General features: G+C 33.8%; 1 protein-coding gene across 7 annotated transcripts in view; it reads right to left on the minus strand.

Annotated features, from left to right (window-relative positions):
* The window catches only part of CNTN6 (contactin 6), a 310,814-nt gene that overhangs the window by 63,679 nt on the left and 231,008 nt on the right, over positions 1 to 16,127 (minus strand). For 5 of the 7 annotated variants that reach the window (XM_009200323.4, XM_017955285.3, XM_031662742.1 and 2 more), the window contains 4 exons: positions 12,120 to 12,304; positions 8,036 to 8,172; positions 6,401 to 6,530; positions 4,007 to 4,157 (listed from right to left, as the gene is read on the minus strand). In XM_009200323.4, coding sequence (XP_009198587.3) covers positions 4,007 to 4,157; positions 6,401 to 6,530; positions 8,036 to 8,172; positions 12,120 to 12,304 — 603 coding nt within the window. The remainder of the gene's footprint in view (positions 1 to 4,006; positions 4,158 to 6,400; positions 6,531 to 8,035; positions 8,173 to 12,119; positions 12,305 to 16,127) is intronic. The other 2 variants (XM_021933351.2, XM_031662748.1) reach the window with 1 other exon arrangement.

The following is a 16,127-nucleotide window of genomic DNA, read 5'->3' on the forward strand; positions in this document are numbered from 1 at the left end:
GGCATAAGAAATATGTTCACTGTATTGAGAAATGTTACTTAATCTGAATTATCAACCCATCAAATTACGTTGAATCATGTGACAACAGCCTTTCAAAAACGGAAGAGCTGAGCGTGTTCTCCATTATCCATAGAGAGGAAAAGACGTGAATACAGAGATGGAAGACCTGACACCAAGTCTAAGCTTCTTCACTTACTAGCTGTGTGATGGAAGCTGTTTCAATTCATGTAAGACTAGAAGAAATTGTCAAAATATATATACTGCCACCCTTTTTTATAAGTCAGCAATTCAGTCTGATTACTTTGAATAGGTTTCTTTAGAGCCCTCTCAACCATCTCTAGGTAGTTATACTTTATTGGCTGCAAGAGTTAGTGACAATGAAATTTCAAAGTAGACAGTACCATATAGAAGTTTTATAACAGAAACTAAAAATGTGCATTTCCTCGCATAGGTATTTCCAAGGTCAAGAACTAGAAACTATTTCTACTTGGAATCATTGTAGAATTTTGAACTTTTTTTCTATATCTGACTCTTTCATTCTTTGTATATATACAACTGTGTCATGTTTTAACAGAGGTATGAGATGGTAGAAGTGATATATATATATATAGCTATTTGAGTGAAATAATCTGTCCGGTGTGGCATTAAAAAATGTGTACTGGGCTCAGTGTTCTGTGTTTGAGTTTAGGATTTTGCACTGTAAATTCAAAAAATGGGCTACAGTATCTCTAGTGCTCCTTTCAAATATAGCATTGAACAGTGTGTGTACACATGCAATAACCCTTGCATTGGTAATCAGATCTAAAGATAAATTGCCCAGTCAGCCTTTATGCACAATACTTTGTCCCTGACTCCTAATATATTTAATTTTGTTTGCTTTGGAAATCTGATGCCAATTCCTAAATACCCATCTACCCACACATACATTCATACGTACATACTCAATCAAATAAACCTCTTTATGTATTCAAATATAAGAAAACATATTTTGTGAAATTAATTGCTATTTTAATATTGTCTTCGCCAAAGGCTTTCTTTAATATTGTCTTCTTAAAGGCATGACAATTTGAAATCTAAATGTAACTACTTTGCTAGGAGTTAGGATCTGTTCTGTCAACATTCTTGAAAAAGAAGAGGGGATTCTGATCAGGGAAAAAAGAATTTGGCTACCATCTAATGGTTCAGACCAAAGATGTAGAAGAAATAATCAACCTTGGGCCTGAACAGGCTTGAGGAAACCATTTGAATTTCTCTCCTCTTTTAGGAAAATGAAGTACTTCTAATTCATTTTATATATGAAGGTCTATAGAAGACAAATGACTTGCCCAAAGTAATGCTCTCAATAGGGTGCAGGCTGAAATCTTTTTAGTATATCACACTACATCTATAGTACACAGCAGTGCCCCTTCTTGCCCTTCCTGCTTCCTCTCTTTCTTTCTTTCCCCCTCTTTCCCTTCCTTCCTTCCCTCCCTCCTTCATTCCTTGCTCCTTCCTTCTTTCCCTCCTTCCTTCCTTACCTCAATCTGTTTGGAAGTCCCATGATAAGACTACAAAAAAAGCAATAGGCCAACACAAACAGAAGCATAGATGCTGTGTTTCTCAACAAACAGCTTGAAGCCATGCACTTAATAAAGCCAGTCAGATCAGAGGGCAACGAAAGAAGGGACAGGCTAGAAAGTGTGCAGGACATAGACTCATGGAGTTGACTGTGTGACCTTTTGAAAATTACTGCTCAGTGTAATCTCTACCAGGTGAAGATGTAGTGACTGTAATTACTACATTCTGCTACAGCTCAATTATTTTCAACTTTTAAGAATGCACAGTCAGGAGATTGTTTGTTTGTATGTATGTTTTCTTTTGTTAAGACCTGCAGTGAAACCCTAAAGCAATGAAAGAATAGAATGAAAGAATAATGTATAAATAGAACTCACAGGGTTCATTCCCTTAATCACAGAGAGACAATGCTGAACTGATATGACTATTAGTAACTGTGGTGAGGTTAAAATGACCCCAAATTTATTATATATGGGGCAAAACAAAATAAAACAAAAACCTGAAAAGTTTTTAAAAAGCAATTTCCCTCGTGCTTTTTTTTTCTTATTATCTTAGCTTTTTTTTTTTTTTTTTCCTCATTATCTTAGCTTTACTCAAATTCTCCTCTTCCTTTTCTTTCTCATTCCCACATACTTTGCGTTTGGACCTTTAAAGGCTGTGGAAGGTAAATGTCATCATTCTGCTCTTTGGGTGAGTTACTTTATTAAATGAGTCACAGTTAATCAATTTGTCCAGACCCTCAGTACAAGGTGCTGTGTTTGATACTGCAGGATCTCTTATGTTTTTCTGTTCCACAGCAGTGTATTCAAACCTTGATTTGATTTTAGGAATGAATGCAGAAACATTTAAAAAGAATTCACAACTAATCTGTTGGGAGCAAATCTCCCAGGCAATGCACACAGAAGAGACCCAACCTGAGTCAGGACAACAGGTTTCCTTTCACCTTTTCTTTCACCTTAGTTCTGAAGCACCTGTTCTTATGTCTTGAGGCATTTCCCCAAGAACAGCCTTTCTGTAAAGCTGGCAACACCTTACATATTCACCCTTTTTGATTCATTCATTTATTCCACAGATATTTATTAAGTTTTGGTTCTGTGCCAAGGCACAGGACATACAAAGATAAATTTGACATAATTCATGTCCTGGGAAAAGCTTTAGTCCAGGGATGTAAAGAAATGTAGAGAATAAAGAAAGAAAGAATGCCCTAGAATGGGGCTCTCTGGTGTACACCTCATTCTGTAAATGGAAAGGTTCTTCAAGGTAGCAGTTATAACCATGAAGGGACTCTACACAAATCACAGAGACCCTGATTTTGTTTGTTTTAACCTATTATCTTTCTTTGTTGGTCACAAATGAAATCTTGGGATTAGAAGTGATAAAATGATGTCCCTGCATTTTTTTTCTGGCATGGGAGATTCAACACCAGAGTGCAGATTTCTAGCTTTCTCTGAAACACTGGAAGTTCTACAAACCTAGTTCTACTTTCCCACAAGACAACCAGAATTTGGAGTTGTGACTTTCCCTTTTAGTTATGGAACTCACTTTCTAGTCCTTCACAGTCATTTCTTCCGAGACTCACGATTGTCATTTTTTAACACACTTTAGTTGTCCTTTCTTTCACCTGGCTTTTTAACCTGTCTGTACTGGTATACATATAAGTCATGGAACATAGGATGCTGAAGAAGAGCTCCTTGAACTAAAGGAACTATTTTCATATCTTTAACACAATGGCTCGTTCACATTAGGATTTAATAGCATATCTGATTATATAGTAACACATGTGAGTCATTAACAGAGAGCAGCATCTGTGGTCTAGTCACCTCATGTATACAAGGCTCTACAGTACAATAGAATAAAAGATATTACAAGTAGAGAAAAACACCTGTTTTTTTTTTTTTTTTTTTTGTCAAACTCTCTTGGAAAACATGCCAGTGCTGACCTAGGGTTTCTAAACTGCATCCATTATGGAAGGAAATCTCTCTTCTTTCTCTACAGGAACCTCTCTACATTTCTTCATGTGGTGAATTCATTTTGTCATGGGGTGAACACCTGTGTGACTATTTAAAAACCACAACACCAGGTGTGTGCCAATGAGTGTCTCTCTCCTTCGTGAAATGTTCTTCGCACTGATTTCTCAGCAGGCTGGGTTGGGAAAAAGCCTTCAAACTGAATGTAGAAAAAGGTCTTAAAAGATTTTTTTGAATCTATCTATTACAAGTGCATGCGCTGAAAATATTGCAGCTCACTTATACAAACAGGTCTTCATTTTATCAGATCCTTTTGTTTTTTACTATTTTACTATGATGAGAAGAATGTTGGCATCTCTGGGTATACCACTGAAAGTTTATCATAAAAGAGGAAATTTTGAAAGGCCTATACGAAAACCTAAAAATTTGGAAGATGTTATATTATAAACACTTAAGAATATTTTTAAAAATAAAGATTAGTTTACCTTTTGCTTTGTCTAAGCGTCTCCGTTCCTCTTTTCCAAGAGATAGCTGCTCTGGGAAAAGCATTTGGTTTGCATTCGATAACAATATCCCCACCAACTTGAACAAATGAATTTTTTTTAACTGGACTTTTGGAGAAATCTGGAGCTGAGGCTAAAAACAAAATTAAAAACAAAATTGTTTAATTACTCAGTTAATATGTAGTGACTCCAGGAGTGACTCGCTATGTTAGACAGAATCTAATATTTATAGCTGTAACCTCTTTTCAAGTTACTTGGCTCAAGGTGTTCTCAGACCAAATATTGACTTAATATTTTAGAGTTTATGTTTTATTTGTAAAATGAACATGACAATAGATATTGCCTTAGGAAGTTAGTGTGGAGATTAAATGATGTAACAGTTGCAGGGGACTATAGTATAGTGCCTGGCACAAAGTATAGGCTCAATAAATGCAACTTATTTTTGTTTTGTTGGTGGTCATTGCAATAGTAAAAGCAAGTTGGTAGGGAGGAGGCAAGTTTGACAAAGTCACTTTTCTGATAGCATTTGCAATAAAGAGGATTAAGATGGTTTCATAAGAGGCCAAAGAAGGAATTTTAATCCTGACCAGGAAAGTCTATTCCAGCCAAAACAATGATCATATATGTCATATACATATATATGATTAATCAGAAACACACATACATACACACATATATACCTGTATACACACACACGTATACCCATATATACCTGTATACACATACATGTATACCTATATATACGTGTATACACATACATGTATATGTATGTGTGTTTCTGATTTATTATGTATGTATATAAGTCATAGAACATATGATGTTGAAGAAACACACACATACATGTATACACATATATATACACACACATATATATGTGATTTATATTATATATATATCAATGTGATTTATTTCATTGATATTTTATTGCAGTTAACACTGATATAAATCAGAAATATTTTATTGCTATTAGCAAAAAAATACTATTGAAATAAATCGGAAATACCGTATCACTATGTCGGCTTTTTACCCACTAAATAAATGTTGAACAAATGCCAGTTCATAAGGACAAGAAATTATTAGGCTATCAGGGTGCAACTAAATCTTTCCAACTTCATGAATGTTGGAATCCATGTGTCCAGTCTCTATTTCTAACCTAAAGCTCAAGCGAACTGAAGTTCTTTCAGATACGCCATACTTTCTTGCTTCTGGGCTTTTCAGATGTTGCTTCTCTGCCCTTCACCTTACTGATGCACATTTTTACTTGTGACCTTAGATTAAAGGGAAGGTCCTCAATTTAAGTTATGTTCAACTTGTCATCTGCCATAATAGCAACTCCTCAATTCTTAGCCATAAGAATTGCCACACTTTAAATCTGACACTTTTTTTCTCCTTGAAATTATAGGTTGAGTGAAGATAAAGATCACTTCATCTTGGTATGGCTCAGTACATAATAAATGTTCAATCAAACAGTAGTGATAGAAAAAATGAACAAATGAATGAGTACTCATCACTCATAAGCTCATAAAACTTTGTGTCTTGTTGTTTGATCCTTCCTCTCTTTTATCTCCTTTGTTCTTCCTACCACTAAGAAAGCCTTGGGTTGGAAATTATCAATGAGTCATTTATTGCGGCAGATACCACTGGTTGGATTTCCCAAAATATCATTCTCAAATTGCTTTAATCTCAGCACTTTCCACTATAGGGACTTATTTTTCTACCTCCTCTTGTTGTTTGGATGGTCATGTGACAGAACTCTAGTTAATGACATAAAAACGTTTGCTGTGGAAGCTAAGGAAAATTCTGCTTTTCTAATAAAAGAGATAAATGCGATTAGTTCTGTAACCTCTCTCTTCTCCTGTCTTGAGCATAGACATGATTTCTGTAACTAGAGCAGCCATCTTGAAAGCATGAGGCTTTGATTCTGAAGGAAAGGTGTAAAGAATAACATTGTCAAGTTGACGTGCCATACCCGGCAGCCAATGACCCTCTTCTTAAGAGATAAAATAAATCAGTCTCTTTTAGTCACTGTGAATTGTAATTTTTTTATTACTTTTTAATTTGTAGCTGAAAATATTCCCAATAGATATTCTTTGAGTTATACTCAAAAATTCATGCTAGAATCAGCTTTGGAAGAGCTTCCTCTGGTTTGGATGCACCCAATGGTGGATTTTCTTCTCAAGCCCCAGTGCATTGCCCAAGCAGGATAACAATTACCACCTTGAACTTTTTAAAAAGCTAATTTAGACATTTCCCATTATTTGATGGGACAGCAATTTCTAATTTACAAAAAAAAAAAAAAAAAGGGTTGGGATTATGTATAATTACAGCTTGTTTAAATGTCATTTTGAATTTGTTGGTTGTAAATGAATGACTTACCTAAAACTCTCAATTCAGCATTTGCATAAATTATCTGATATTTGTTTTCTGCAGCACATTGGTAGACACCAGAATCTGACACATTCAGCATCGTTATGATGAGCGTCCCATTATCTATTTGAATTCTCTCCTAATAAAGGAAAAGACATATAAAGATGCTAGTATGTTAATATAGCATCCTCTTAACCAGGATATGTTATTAAACAACATTTGCGTATATCTATGAGATCTGATATTTTGATGTATTAACACACTACTAGATCCTGAGTAGCATTTTTAAGTTTAAAAAATGAAAATATGTTTAGGATAATGTTAGTGGTTACTAGTGTGTTTTATGTTATCTCATTTCTTTGACAATGGACATACTTTGCATAAAATGTATGTTAACTTTCTGTTATTTGGTATACATAATAATTTGGAATACTCCGCCATCCTAATTATTCCAGAAAACATGCTTAACAATAATGTTAGATATGTATATCATGACTAGAACATCGTCTGGGCTTTCCATTTTCCAAAAGTTTCAAAAACATTTGAAATGTGATGATGTGATAATTTTCTAGTTGAGTCCTGAGTCGGAGTAGCTAAATCCTTCCTTTCTACAGCCTACCATAAAGTGTGCCTGAACAGCCAAAATCTGTTACAGAACCCCATTTGGGGTATAGAAATACAATTTCGAGTGCACATAATGACATAGTTAATAGTGCAAATATAACTTAAGACTAAATATTTCAAGGTATATATTACCATACTCCAAGGAAAAGGAAAATAGGCTGGAGGAAACAGAATGCTCTATGCAAAAGGCATGCAGGAAAAAATTTTCACTGATGCTGAAACAAAGAACAGTGTTATATTCAGCTTCCAAACAACAGATGTTCTTTGTGTCTCTGGCTATGCCTACATGTGCAAAGTAAAATAGAGAATTAACACAATTATCTGGATAATGTATTAGGTAAAAAACAACTCTTTCATTTTCTAGGTGTTGTAGAAGAAAGTATGCTTTAAATTGAGAAATGTGGGTAACTGCCTTTGTTATTTACTTTCCTAGGAGTTTAAAGACAGTCGTCAGTGTTCATAAAAGCAAGATACTGGGTAGTGACTAAGAGATTGGGTCCTGATATCACACCAAAATAAAAGTTTAAAATGCTAATTCTAACATTTACTAGCTGCTGTGTGACCTTAAACAAGTGGCCTAACCTCTCTGAACTAATTTTCTTCATCTATATAAAAGAAGAATAACTGTATCTCTCTCATAATGTTTTCATCAGGGTGATGATGCAATAAAATAATGCATGGAAAAATATTTAACACAGGGCTTGGCTCATATGAGAGTTCAATAAAAATTATCTGTGTCGATGATGACGATGATGATCATATTTAAATGTGAATCTATTACTGACTAACTGTGTGATTTTGTGAAAGTTATTTGTCTTGTCTACACATATTTTTATCTTTTGAAAGATGGGTTACTTTGCAAGTTTATTTAAGGATTAAATAAATCAGTGTATGCATCCTTTCCTGGAACACACTAAAGACTCCATTAATATTAGCTGTTTCTGTTAGTTACTAGTACTGTTAGTAACAAAATTTACCTAGGAGAGTAGGTAAACTTTTAATATCAACATAGTTGCTTACCTCTGGGTTGAGTCGTTCGCCATTTTTTAACCACGTGTACCAAGGGTTTGGTTTTCCACTAGCTTTACATTTCCAGAGCAAGTTGTCATAGATAGAGAGGTATGTATTTTGGATTTTCTGTTCCCATTCTGGAGGAGCTGTTTCAAAAAGGCAAGTGCAACTGTTTGGTAAGGCAATTATCCAAGACATTATGCTACATTCCAAGGGTTATAGAGATCATAAGGACCAGGCTAACTGGGTCCAGTTGGATTGCACACACATGATTTGAGGGACGGGAAATGCAGGAGCTTCAATGTGGAGTGACAGAAATCCTGTTGCAAATATCATTGGGCATTTGGCTCAAGTTAAATGTTTGTCATCTGTCATTTTGCTGCACCTGTATAACAACATGGGAGCTGTGGGAAAAGGGCAAAATGTAGAACAGGGCCAAGGAATAAATCCGTGCTAAATATTAGAACATAGGTCAAGTTAGAAAACGTATATCAAATCTGAACCTGTGTAATAAATCTGAAAGTTCAGTGATTATATTTGTTCTAAACTAAAAGTAATAAATCTGTATCTATTTCAGACACAATTACAACTCAATACCTTGAAGCATAAATCAAACATGAGCCTCCTTGCATTTTGGTAGAAAGATAATCCAGTATTCTTTCTTCCTAGATAAAACTCTTGACAAGGAATGTGAACATTTGGGGTTTTATACAGGTTCAGTATCTTACTTTAATTCTGGGTGTGAGTTTTCCAAATTTTCTTTAATTTGAGAAAGTTCTTCATAGTACTAAGGCAACAAGCAACTGGCATAATTGATGTGAAAGTAAGATTGCATTATTTTTACCATCATTTATGGAAACAGGCAGGTTGGAAATTAAATGTTCTCACATGAATATCTCTTTCATAAACTGGAAACTTCCTGGAGGTGCCAATTAATCCCTCTCCTTTATTTAGTTCTGTCCTTGGATATATAGAAGTATATAATGCTTCCTTTGGACTCTCAGGCTGTGGCAAGCCAGATGCTTTATATTTGTAACTGCACTTAATTCCCTCTATAACCTTTCAGTGGATTCTTGCAGAGATGTTAGGTAACCTGTTCAAGATGACATGGTAGAAAACAGGGAAGCCAAAATTTGAACCCTAAAAGCAGAGCCTAAGTAAAGGGCTTGAGTTCCACATGTTTATTTGACAATGCCAACGGAAAAGTATAAGGAAAAAAAGATAATCACAGGGAAGGAAAAAAAAGTCAATGCAAGGATGAGTTATTGAGTTGACCACCAACATGATCCATTTTTCTCCATCTTTTGCCAACTTCAAAGCAGTCTTTACGAGCTGTCTACTCAGGAAAATAAAGGGGGATCATTTAGTTCCCATCCATGGTCATCTAATGGTAGTACAGGTGTAAACTACTGGCACATCCAAACTGTGCATGCTTAAATGCTGAGTAGACTCGCGAAGGAGCCAAAGAAAACCCAGAACAGAAAACAAGATGTACTTAGTAGTTTGGCACCTGAGACAACACTCTTTCAGGTTACACCTACAAAACACAGTGCTGAACTGGTCACTGTAGCAATGGCTGAGGTAAGAAGTAGGACCAAGAGGATTTAAAATCGTATACAACATGAAACCCAAGTCTGTCTGATTTCTAGTTTTTCTACTGCAAAACCTGCCTTCACCAAGACAGAAGACCCTTCAATGAGCCTACGAATGAGTAAAAGAAATTATGTCTCTGGGTGGTGGGAACTAAGCCTAGGATTACCTCTTGTGGAAATCAGGACAACTTTCAGTTATAGAATATGCTTCCTGCAGCCTTGAGGGACAAATCAAGGTAAAACTTAGAAGAACTAGGTGTATTGATGAAATTGAATCATGTTTCTGGGTATTGTTAACAAAATTATATGATTCATAGGTATTTGTTTAGAAATTGTTCTAATATATGTTTGACCTGGGAAAAGAAATGCATGCTCATACATAATTTCACATAACTTAAAAAGGTTTCGGATATATTTGATTTTATGCTTAATGCAATAATTGTAGCTTTAGAACACATTTATTTATTTAATGTGCACATTCTTTGGATGATTAAAATTCTGGGGAGCAAAGTTTTAAATTTTCAACTAGGTAGGAAATTCATGGGAGAAGATGCTTAGGATTTTGGGTCTACCACAGAGGTTTGAATTTTAGATATTTTTCTGCCATGTTGACTGGTTATAAAAAGCCACTTACCTCCTCTGAACATGTTCTGTTTTCTATGATGAATAATACTTTAGAGATTTTGTTTGGAGATTATAAAAATACAACATAGATGGATATATAATATTACTTGGCTCTGAATTATAACATAAACACAGCAATATAACTGAGACTGAGAGATTCTTTTCTTGAATTTCTCAGTTATTCAATTCTGAGGTAACTGAGTCAGTAATCCTCTTTTCTTTTGAGAGAACTTCAGAAAGTAAATTAATACATGACTTAGAAGCATAATGATTATGTTATTGACCAAGTATCCATTATTACCCCACAAGGACCATTTCAGGCTCATTAAATGGCTAATTTGGTTGTGGCGAGGTATAGTACAATGAACTTAGACTACCATGTTGAAATGCTATGGCAGAGTCCAGTTTCAGAAGACCTTTCAAGGTTCTGATCTTGAATCTGACAATCACTATCTGTCAGATCCTGCACAATTAACTCGAGGTTTTTTGCCTGTAGTATCACTGAACATTGTTTCTACCTCTTAAGATTAATCTTAAGATTTCTACTTCTTAAGATTAAGAATTCTATAAATTAATATTTGTAAAATTGCTATGTAAGCTAACATTTGCTATATCAGTATAGAGAAAAGTACTTTATCATTGATTTCCAGTTTATGGATACCTTTGTGTTCTGGTTCATCTCTTGATTATATCTTTGTCTATTATATATAAAATGGAAAATATTTCTTTAAAACTAGCCAAAGCATTCCATATCTTCATTCTACTAAAACTCCCATTTGTATCCTATTTTATTTACAAAGGATACTAAATTCCAAAGACTTTCCTTTAAAGTGTAGGTACTATTGAAAAAAATATATTGTTTTTCTTGGCTAGCTTTGCTAAAACTGTAAGAGAATAATGAGTAGGAAATTATATTCTATATATAAAATAGTAGTTTTCATTGCAGGGTAAAGTTGGAAATCCTAAAGAAAATGGAAAATAATATTACAGACACACAATATGTTCTCCCCAGGGGCACTCAATCAACATTCCAATGGGATAATTACAGTATCCTAGATTTTTCTAGTTATTACACACACATATTTTCTCCAATTACTTTATCATTGATTATAAACATGTCACATAGGAAAGTATTTTTGGCCATATATCAATACTTTTAAAAAATTATCTAATACAGATATATTAAATTTATCAAAGAAGTTAAAGATATTTTAATAGTATACAGCATTTTGAGAATTCTGAGGTATATTTTATTGTTTACTTAATGTAAGTAAGAGAAAATTTCAATCCTGGATGAAAGAAGACACGAAGACAGCTTTTAGATAATATATGCATTCATCATCTCTCTTAAGTTTATGAGAGCTTTTTGTAACTGAGACAAACATAATTTTAAATAATGTAATCACCTTATTTTTATATTACCTACTTAAGAGTAGACAAAATATGAAAAATAGAAACAAATATTATAAACCACCATGCAGTATTATATTTTTCCTATCAATTTTGTCCTTCATTTATTAATTCTACTTAGAATTAGAATCAAGATTGCTATAATCTGCTGCAGAATGTTTTATGGGAAATATATGGAGTTTATGCTACCTTTTATTATAAACTTTTATGGCTTTAACATGACACTGCTGATATTTTCAAGGCAATTATAATAAACAATAGCATTCATAGACCATGCTAAAATTAAAACCGTATTTTAAAGGTGGTCATTCCCAGCTGCTAATCATTGTATTAAGCATCTAAACCTGGAAATATGCCTTCCTTATTTCTCCCATGACACTTTTTCACAACATGCTAATGACTTCCACAATTTCTTAGGAGGGGCATTACCAAATATTTTATATACATTTGAAATTCAATTAGCTCACCATAAAAAATGAGTTGACCCTTTGCAAGGTTTCTTCCTCGAAGGTTACTTGCAATACACTCATAAGAGCCTTCATCTTCTTGTTGAAAGTTCGGGATTTCAAGGATAGCTTGGGATTTGCTGTACTTGACTTTCCCTGGCAACGGGCTCCCGTCCAACCTTCTCCAACTAATATCAGGGACTGGACTAAACAGTTATACCTCATTAGAATAGAAGATGGTTTAGTCTTTATGACAGCAGAATAAAAGAAGAGCATCCTTACAAATAACTCTCAAGAAAAATATTCTATCCATCTGTTGTATTATGACTAGTTTCCAGATCATGCAATCATTCACCATTCACTCAATCAGTCATTTATTTAACACTTTATTAAGTGCCTGCCATATGCAAGTCACTGTGCTATGTTCAGGGAAAATACTGGTGAATAAAATAGACATGTCCTCTGCCCTTATGTTGCTTACAGACTAGTGGGAAAACATACCATAAACAAATAATAAAAACAAGTACACTTGCAAACTGCAATAACCAAAACAAAAGAAACAGGGTGCAGAGATAGTAACAAGATTATGTCAATTTATTATAGTGCTCGAGGGAATTATTTGTGAGAATATGATATTTAAGACTAGGCAGGCTTTATACATATATTTATAGTTTCTAAGGCAAAAATGTAAAGTATTCCAGAACTAAAGTGGTACTAATAGATAACTGAAGACATGTGATGAGTGAGGTAAATTATCCGGGGAAAACAGCACTATGAAACAGACCCATATGAATGGGTAAATAGGCTCTATGATCCTCAAAAAAAGTACTTATTGATACACTATTTAAAAAAAATAAAATAAAGATGGATTTACGTCACATCCTGTCACCTGTTATAAAGAATTTGTAAATAAAGTTACCTAATGAATATGAATTTAGTCTACTTTCTCATATCTATTATTTTTAGTCTAATATGGGTATCTTTTGAGGGAGCAAAAACACATGTTATAATAAATGAAACTAAGTGTTTAACAGTAAGGGATGAATTTAGAAATTAATGGTTTAGAAGGGATAATGTAAGAATGGGCAGGCTACAAGCAAAGTTCCAGAAGGAAAATATTCACTACTAAACTAATGATTTATAATACGAATCCCCAGTCTGTTCACATTAATATCTCTCCTTTCCTCCTGTCAAATCATTTTTCATTCCCTTATAGATTTTTAGATGATTTAAATAATTCTATTCTAATTATATTTCAAATTAATAATAATAATGGTAGTAAGTCATTTTGCAAAGTCAATTGGTAAACCTTGAAGAAGAGGCAGAATTTCTTCAAGTCAGCAGAAGGAATGTGGGAGACACATTCAATTACATGCAGTGTTTGGCAAATAAAGATTTAGAGAGTTTGAGCAGTAAACAACTGCAGAAAGCTGGGAATGTCTCAGTAGAAGCTTCAAGCAAGAAAACTTATGAAGCCTTACACATTTTTATTGGAAAAAATTATGATCCTCTTGTGTACATCAAGGATAAAGTACAAGGATAGAAATCACATGCGCTCAAACATATTTGTCAGAAAATGTGCTACAAATTAATGTTTGATTCATCTATGATATTCAGAATTAACATACAATTACAGTGAAAACTTGAATTTTGAATTGTGTTAAGTACAAAATAAATTAATTATTATCATATACTAAGTTTTTGTCCTTTAAAAAAGCCTTGCCACTTACCACAAATTTAAGTTGACATTTCAGTAAATTGGTATATTCTTGGCAACAATTAACCTCAGATAACTGATGTTCTTTTTCATTCATTTTATGGCATACTAACCAATAAGAATGAAATTCTAGAAGGAACTTTATTCACATAGATATTCATAATGTCTAGTGAATTTTATAGGATATGAGGTTTTATTCAACTAAAAATACATATGTTGTATGTATTGCATGTGAAGTTTTTATCTATAGGTAGTTGTGATATAAATGTCTTTTATTTTATTTTATTTTCTGCTCTCTGCTAATTTCTAGTTTTCATTATTTTCCTACAATGAGCATGCATTACCAGTGTAATAAAAATTTTCTAAGAAAGTTTTTTTTACAAAGAAAAAATAGAGCTCTAATATTTGTCTGAATTCATGATCCTTCATCTTTTTACGACAGCAAATCTCTGAGATTTATGACAAATACATGCAAAGTATCCAACTGAAAAAGCTTTTAATCTAAAACATTCAGACAAAATATAAGTATTTTGTATTGAGTGTATTTTTCCCACTGCTCTTAGTTCTTTATGTTGATTGTGAAGACAGAAGTCATTTTTGTACGTAACTAAATACATAATTGAACATTTTGACAATTATGATAACTGTAATAATATTACAACAAATAGCTACCTTATATGCATATATTGTGCAGACTCACAGTACCTGTACAATACATAGTACCAAGTTCTCTGTATCTGTATAATATGTACATATAATTTCACTCACTTTTCCTAAAGCTAAAGAGGTAGAGCTGGGATTCATTTTCAGGTTTTCTCGAAGTAGAGGTTACAAGTATAATTCAAAGGAATATTGATTTCACAGCTATTGTGTTAGGTTCGTGCAAAAGTAATTGCAGTTTTTGCCATTAAAAGTCATGGCAAAAGTAGGATTACTTTTATACAAACCTAATTAGATCATTCCCCTTGCATCCTAGGTATCTGTTACTTTACAAAAGTGGATCTCCATTTTAAGTGGCCCAATTGTTTGGGTGTAAAGAGAATTCCACCTTTTCCAAATAAAAATAACTCAGTGACAACATTAAAGTCTTACTGGACAAGCATTTTTTCCCCTTCATAGGACAAATGGAGTATCTTATTTAGATATACTTTTCTTAGAGGAGTAATGTAGCAGAAAATGTCAATGCCGGACTCATATCCCTTGTAATTCCTCTTCTGCCCCAGATTCCTATGTACTTTGCACCTTTAAGAGCCAGTACATGTTATCTCTTTTTTGGACACTGTGCTCAAGTTGCTATAGCTAACTTATCTTCGCAAAGAGAGAACTGAAAGTACCTAGGAATTTACATGCCCCCAGGAGCACTTAACCAATAACTGACTGGCTTCTAGGATATAACTTCTCCAGCTCCCATGCCCCTAGTTGTGAGACAACTCTAGGTGTGACCTGTATTCTCTCCAGAGCTATAGGATTGAGTCAAATTTACCTTCTGTGGAACTTTGCTTGACACTGTATTGAGCTTGGCTACTGTCTCCTCCCTGCCCCACTTCCCTCTTTTCCTGTGGGTTCTTTCTGAAAACTCATCTAATAAATCACTTTCAAAAAATTATACTTTCAGGGTCTGCCTCTTAAAAATTCAATTAATTAGAATTCCCGATAGGCTCTAATCATGTGCTAGTTTAGTTACAATACCAACTGTAGGAAACCTTAAATATTTCTTACTATAGTATTTTTATATAGGCATTAGACACACATCAAAATGGAAGTCTAGAGAATTGAGCATGAATGGCATATAGGACAAAAAAAAATTAGTAGTAGAACCATTGTGAAAAACCATGAATTGTGGAACATATGTTGAGAACTTATTTCTCTGCAGAGCTACAATCACACCAGAATGATAGCAAAAGGTAAGAAATGCAAGGGACATGAGGCTTAAAAGAGACATGAAAATCTCACTTAAAAAAGAAACTCCTCTAGAATTTTCTCTTTCCTTTCTCTCTCTCTCTTTCTCTTTCTTTCTCTTTCTTTCTTTCTTTCTCTCTCTCCTTCCTTCCTTCCTTCCTTCCTTCCTTCCTTCCTTCCTTCCTTCCTTCCTTCCTTCTTTCTTTCTTTCTTTCTTTCTTTCTTTCTTTCTTTCTTTCTTTCTTTCTTTCTTTCTTTCTTTCTTTCTTTTCTTCCTCAATTGTGTTTGGAGTTGTAAGTCTGATAAACCATTCAATTAAGAAGGTTATAAGATTCAGGGTATGGTACTGGGCTTTAAAAGTTATATTGTTCAACTTTGAAGAAATTTACAAGAATTAATGTCCTGGATTCTA

Source organism: Papio anubis, chromosome 2 (genome assembly GCF_008728515.1).
Source record: "Papio anubis isolate 15944 chromosome 2, Panubis1.0, whole genome shotgun sequence".
Classification (NCBI taxonomy): domain Eukaryota; kingdom Metazoa; phylum Chordata; class Mammalia; order Primates; family Cercopithecidae; genus Papio; species Papio anubis.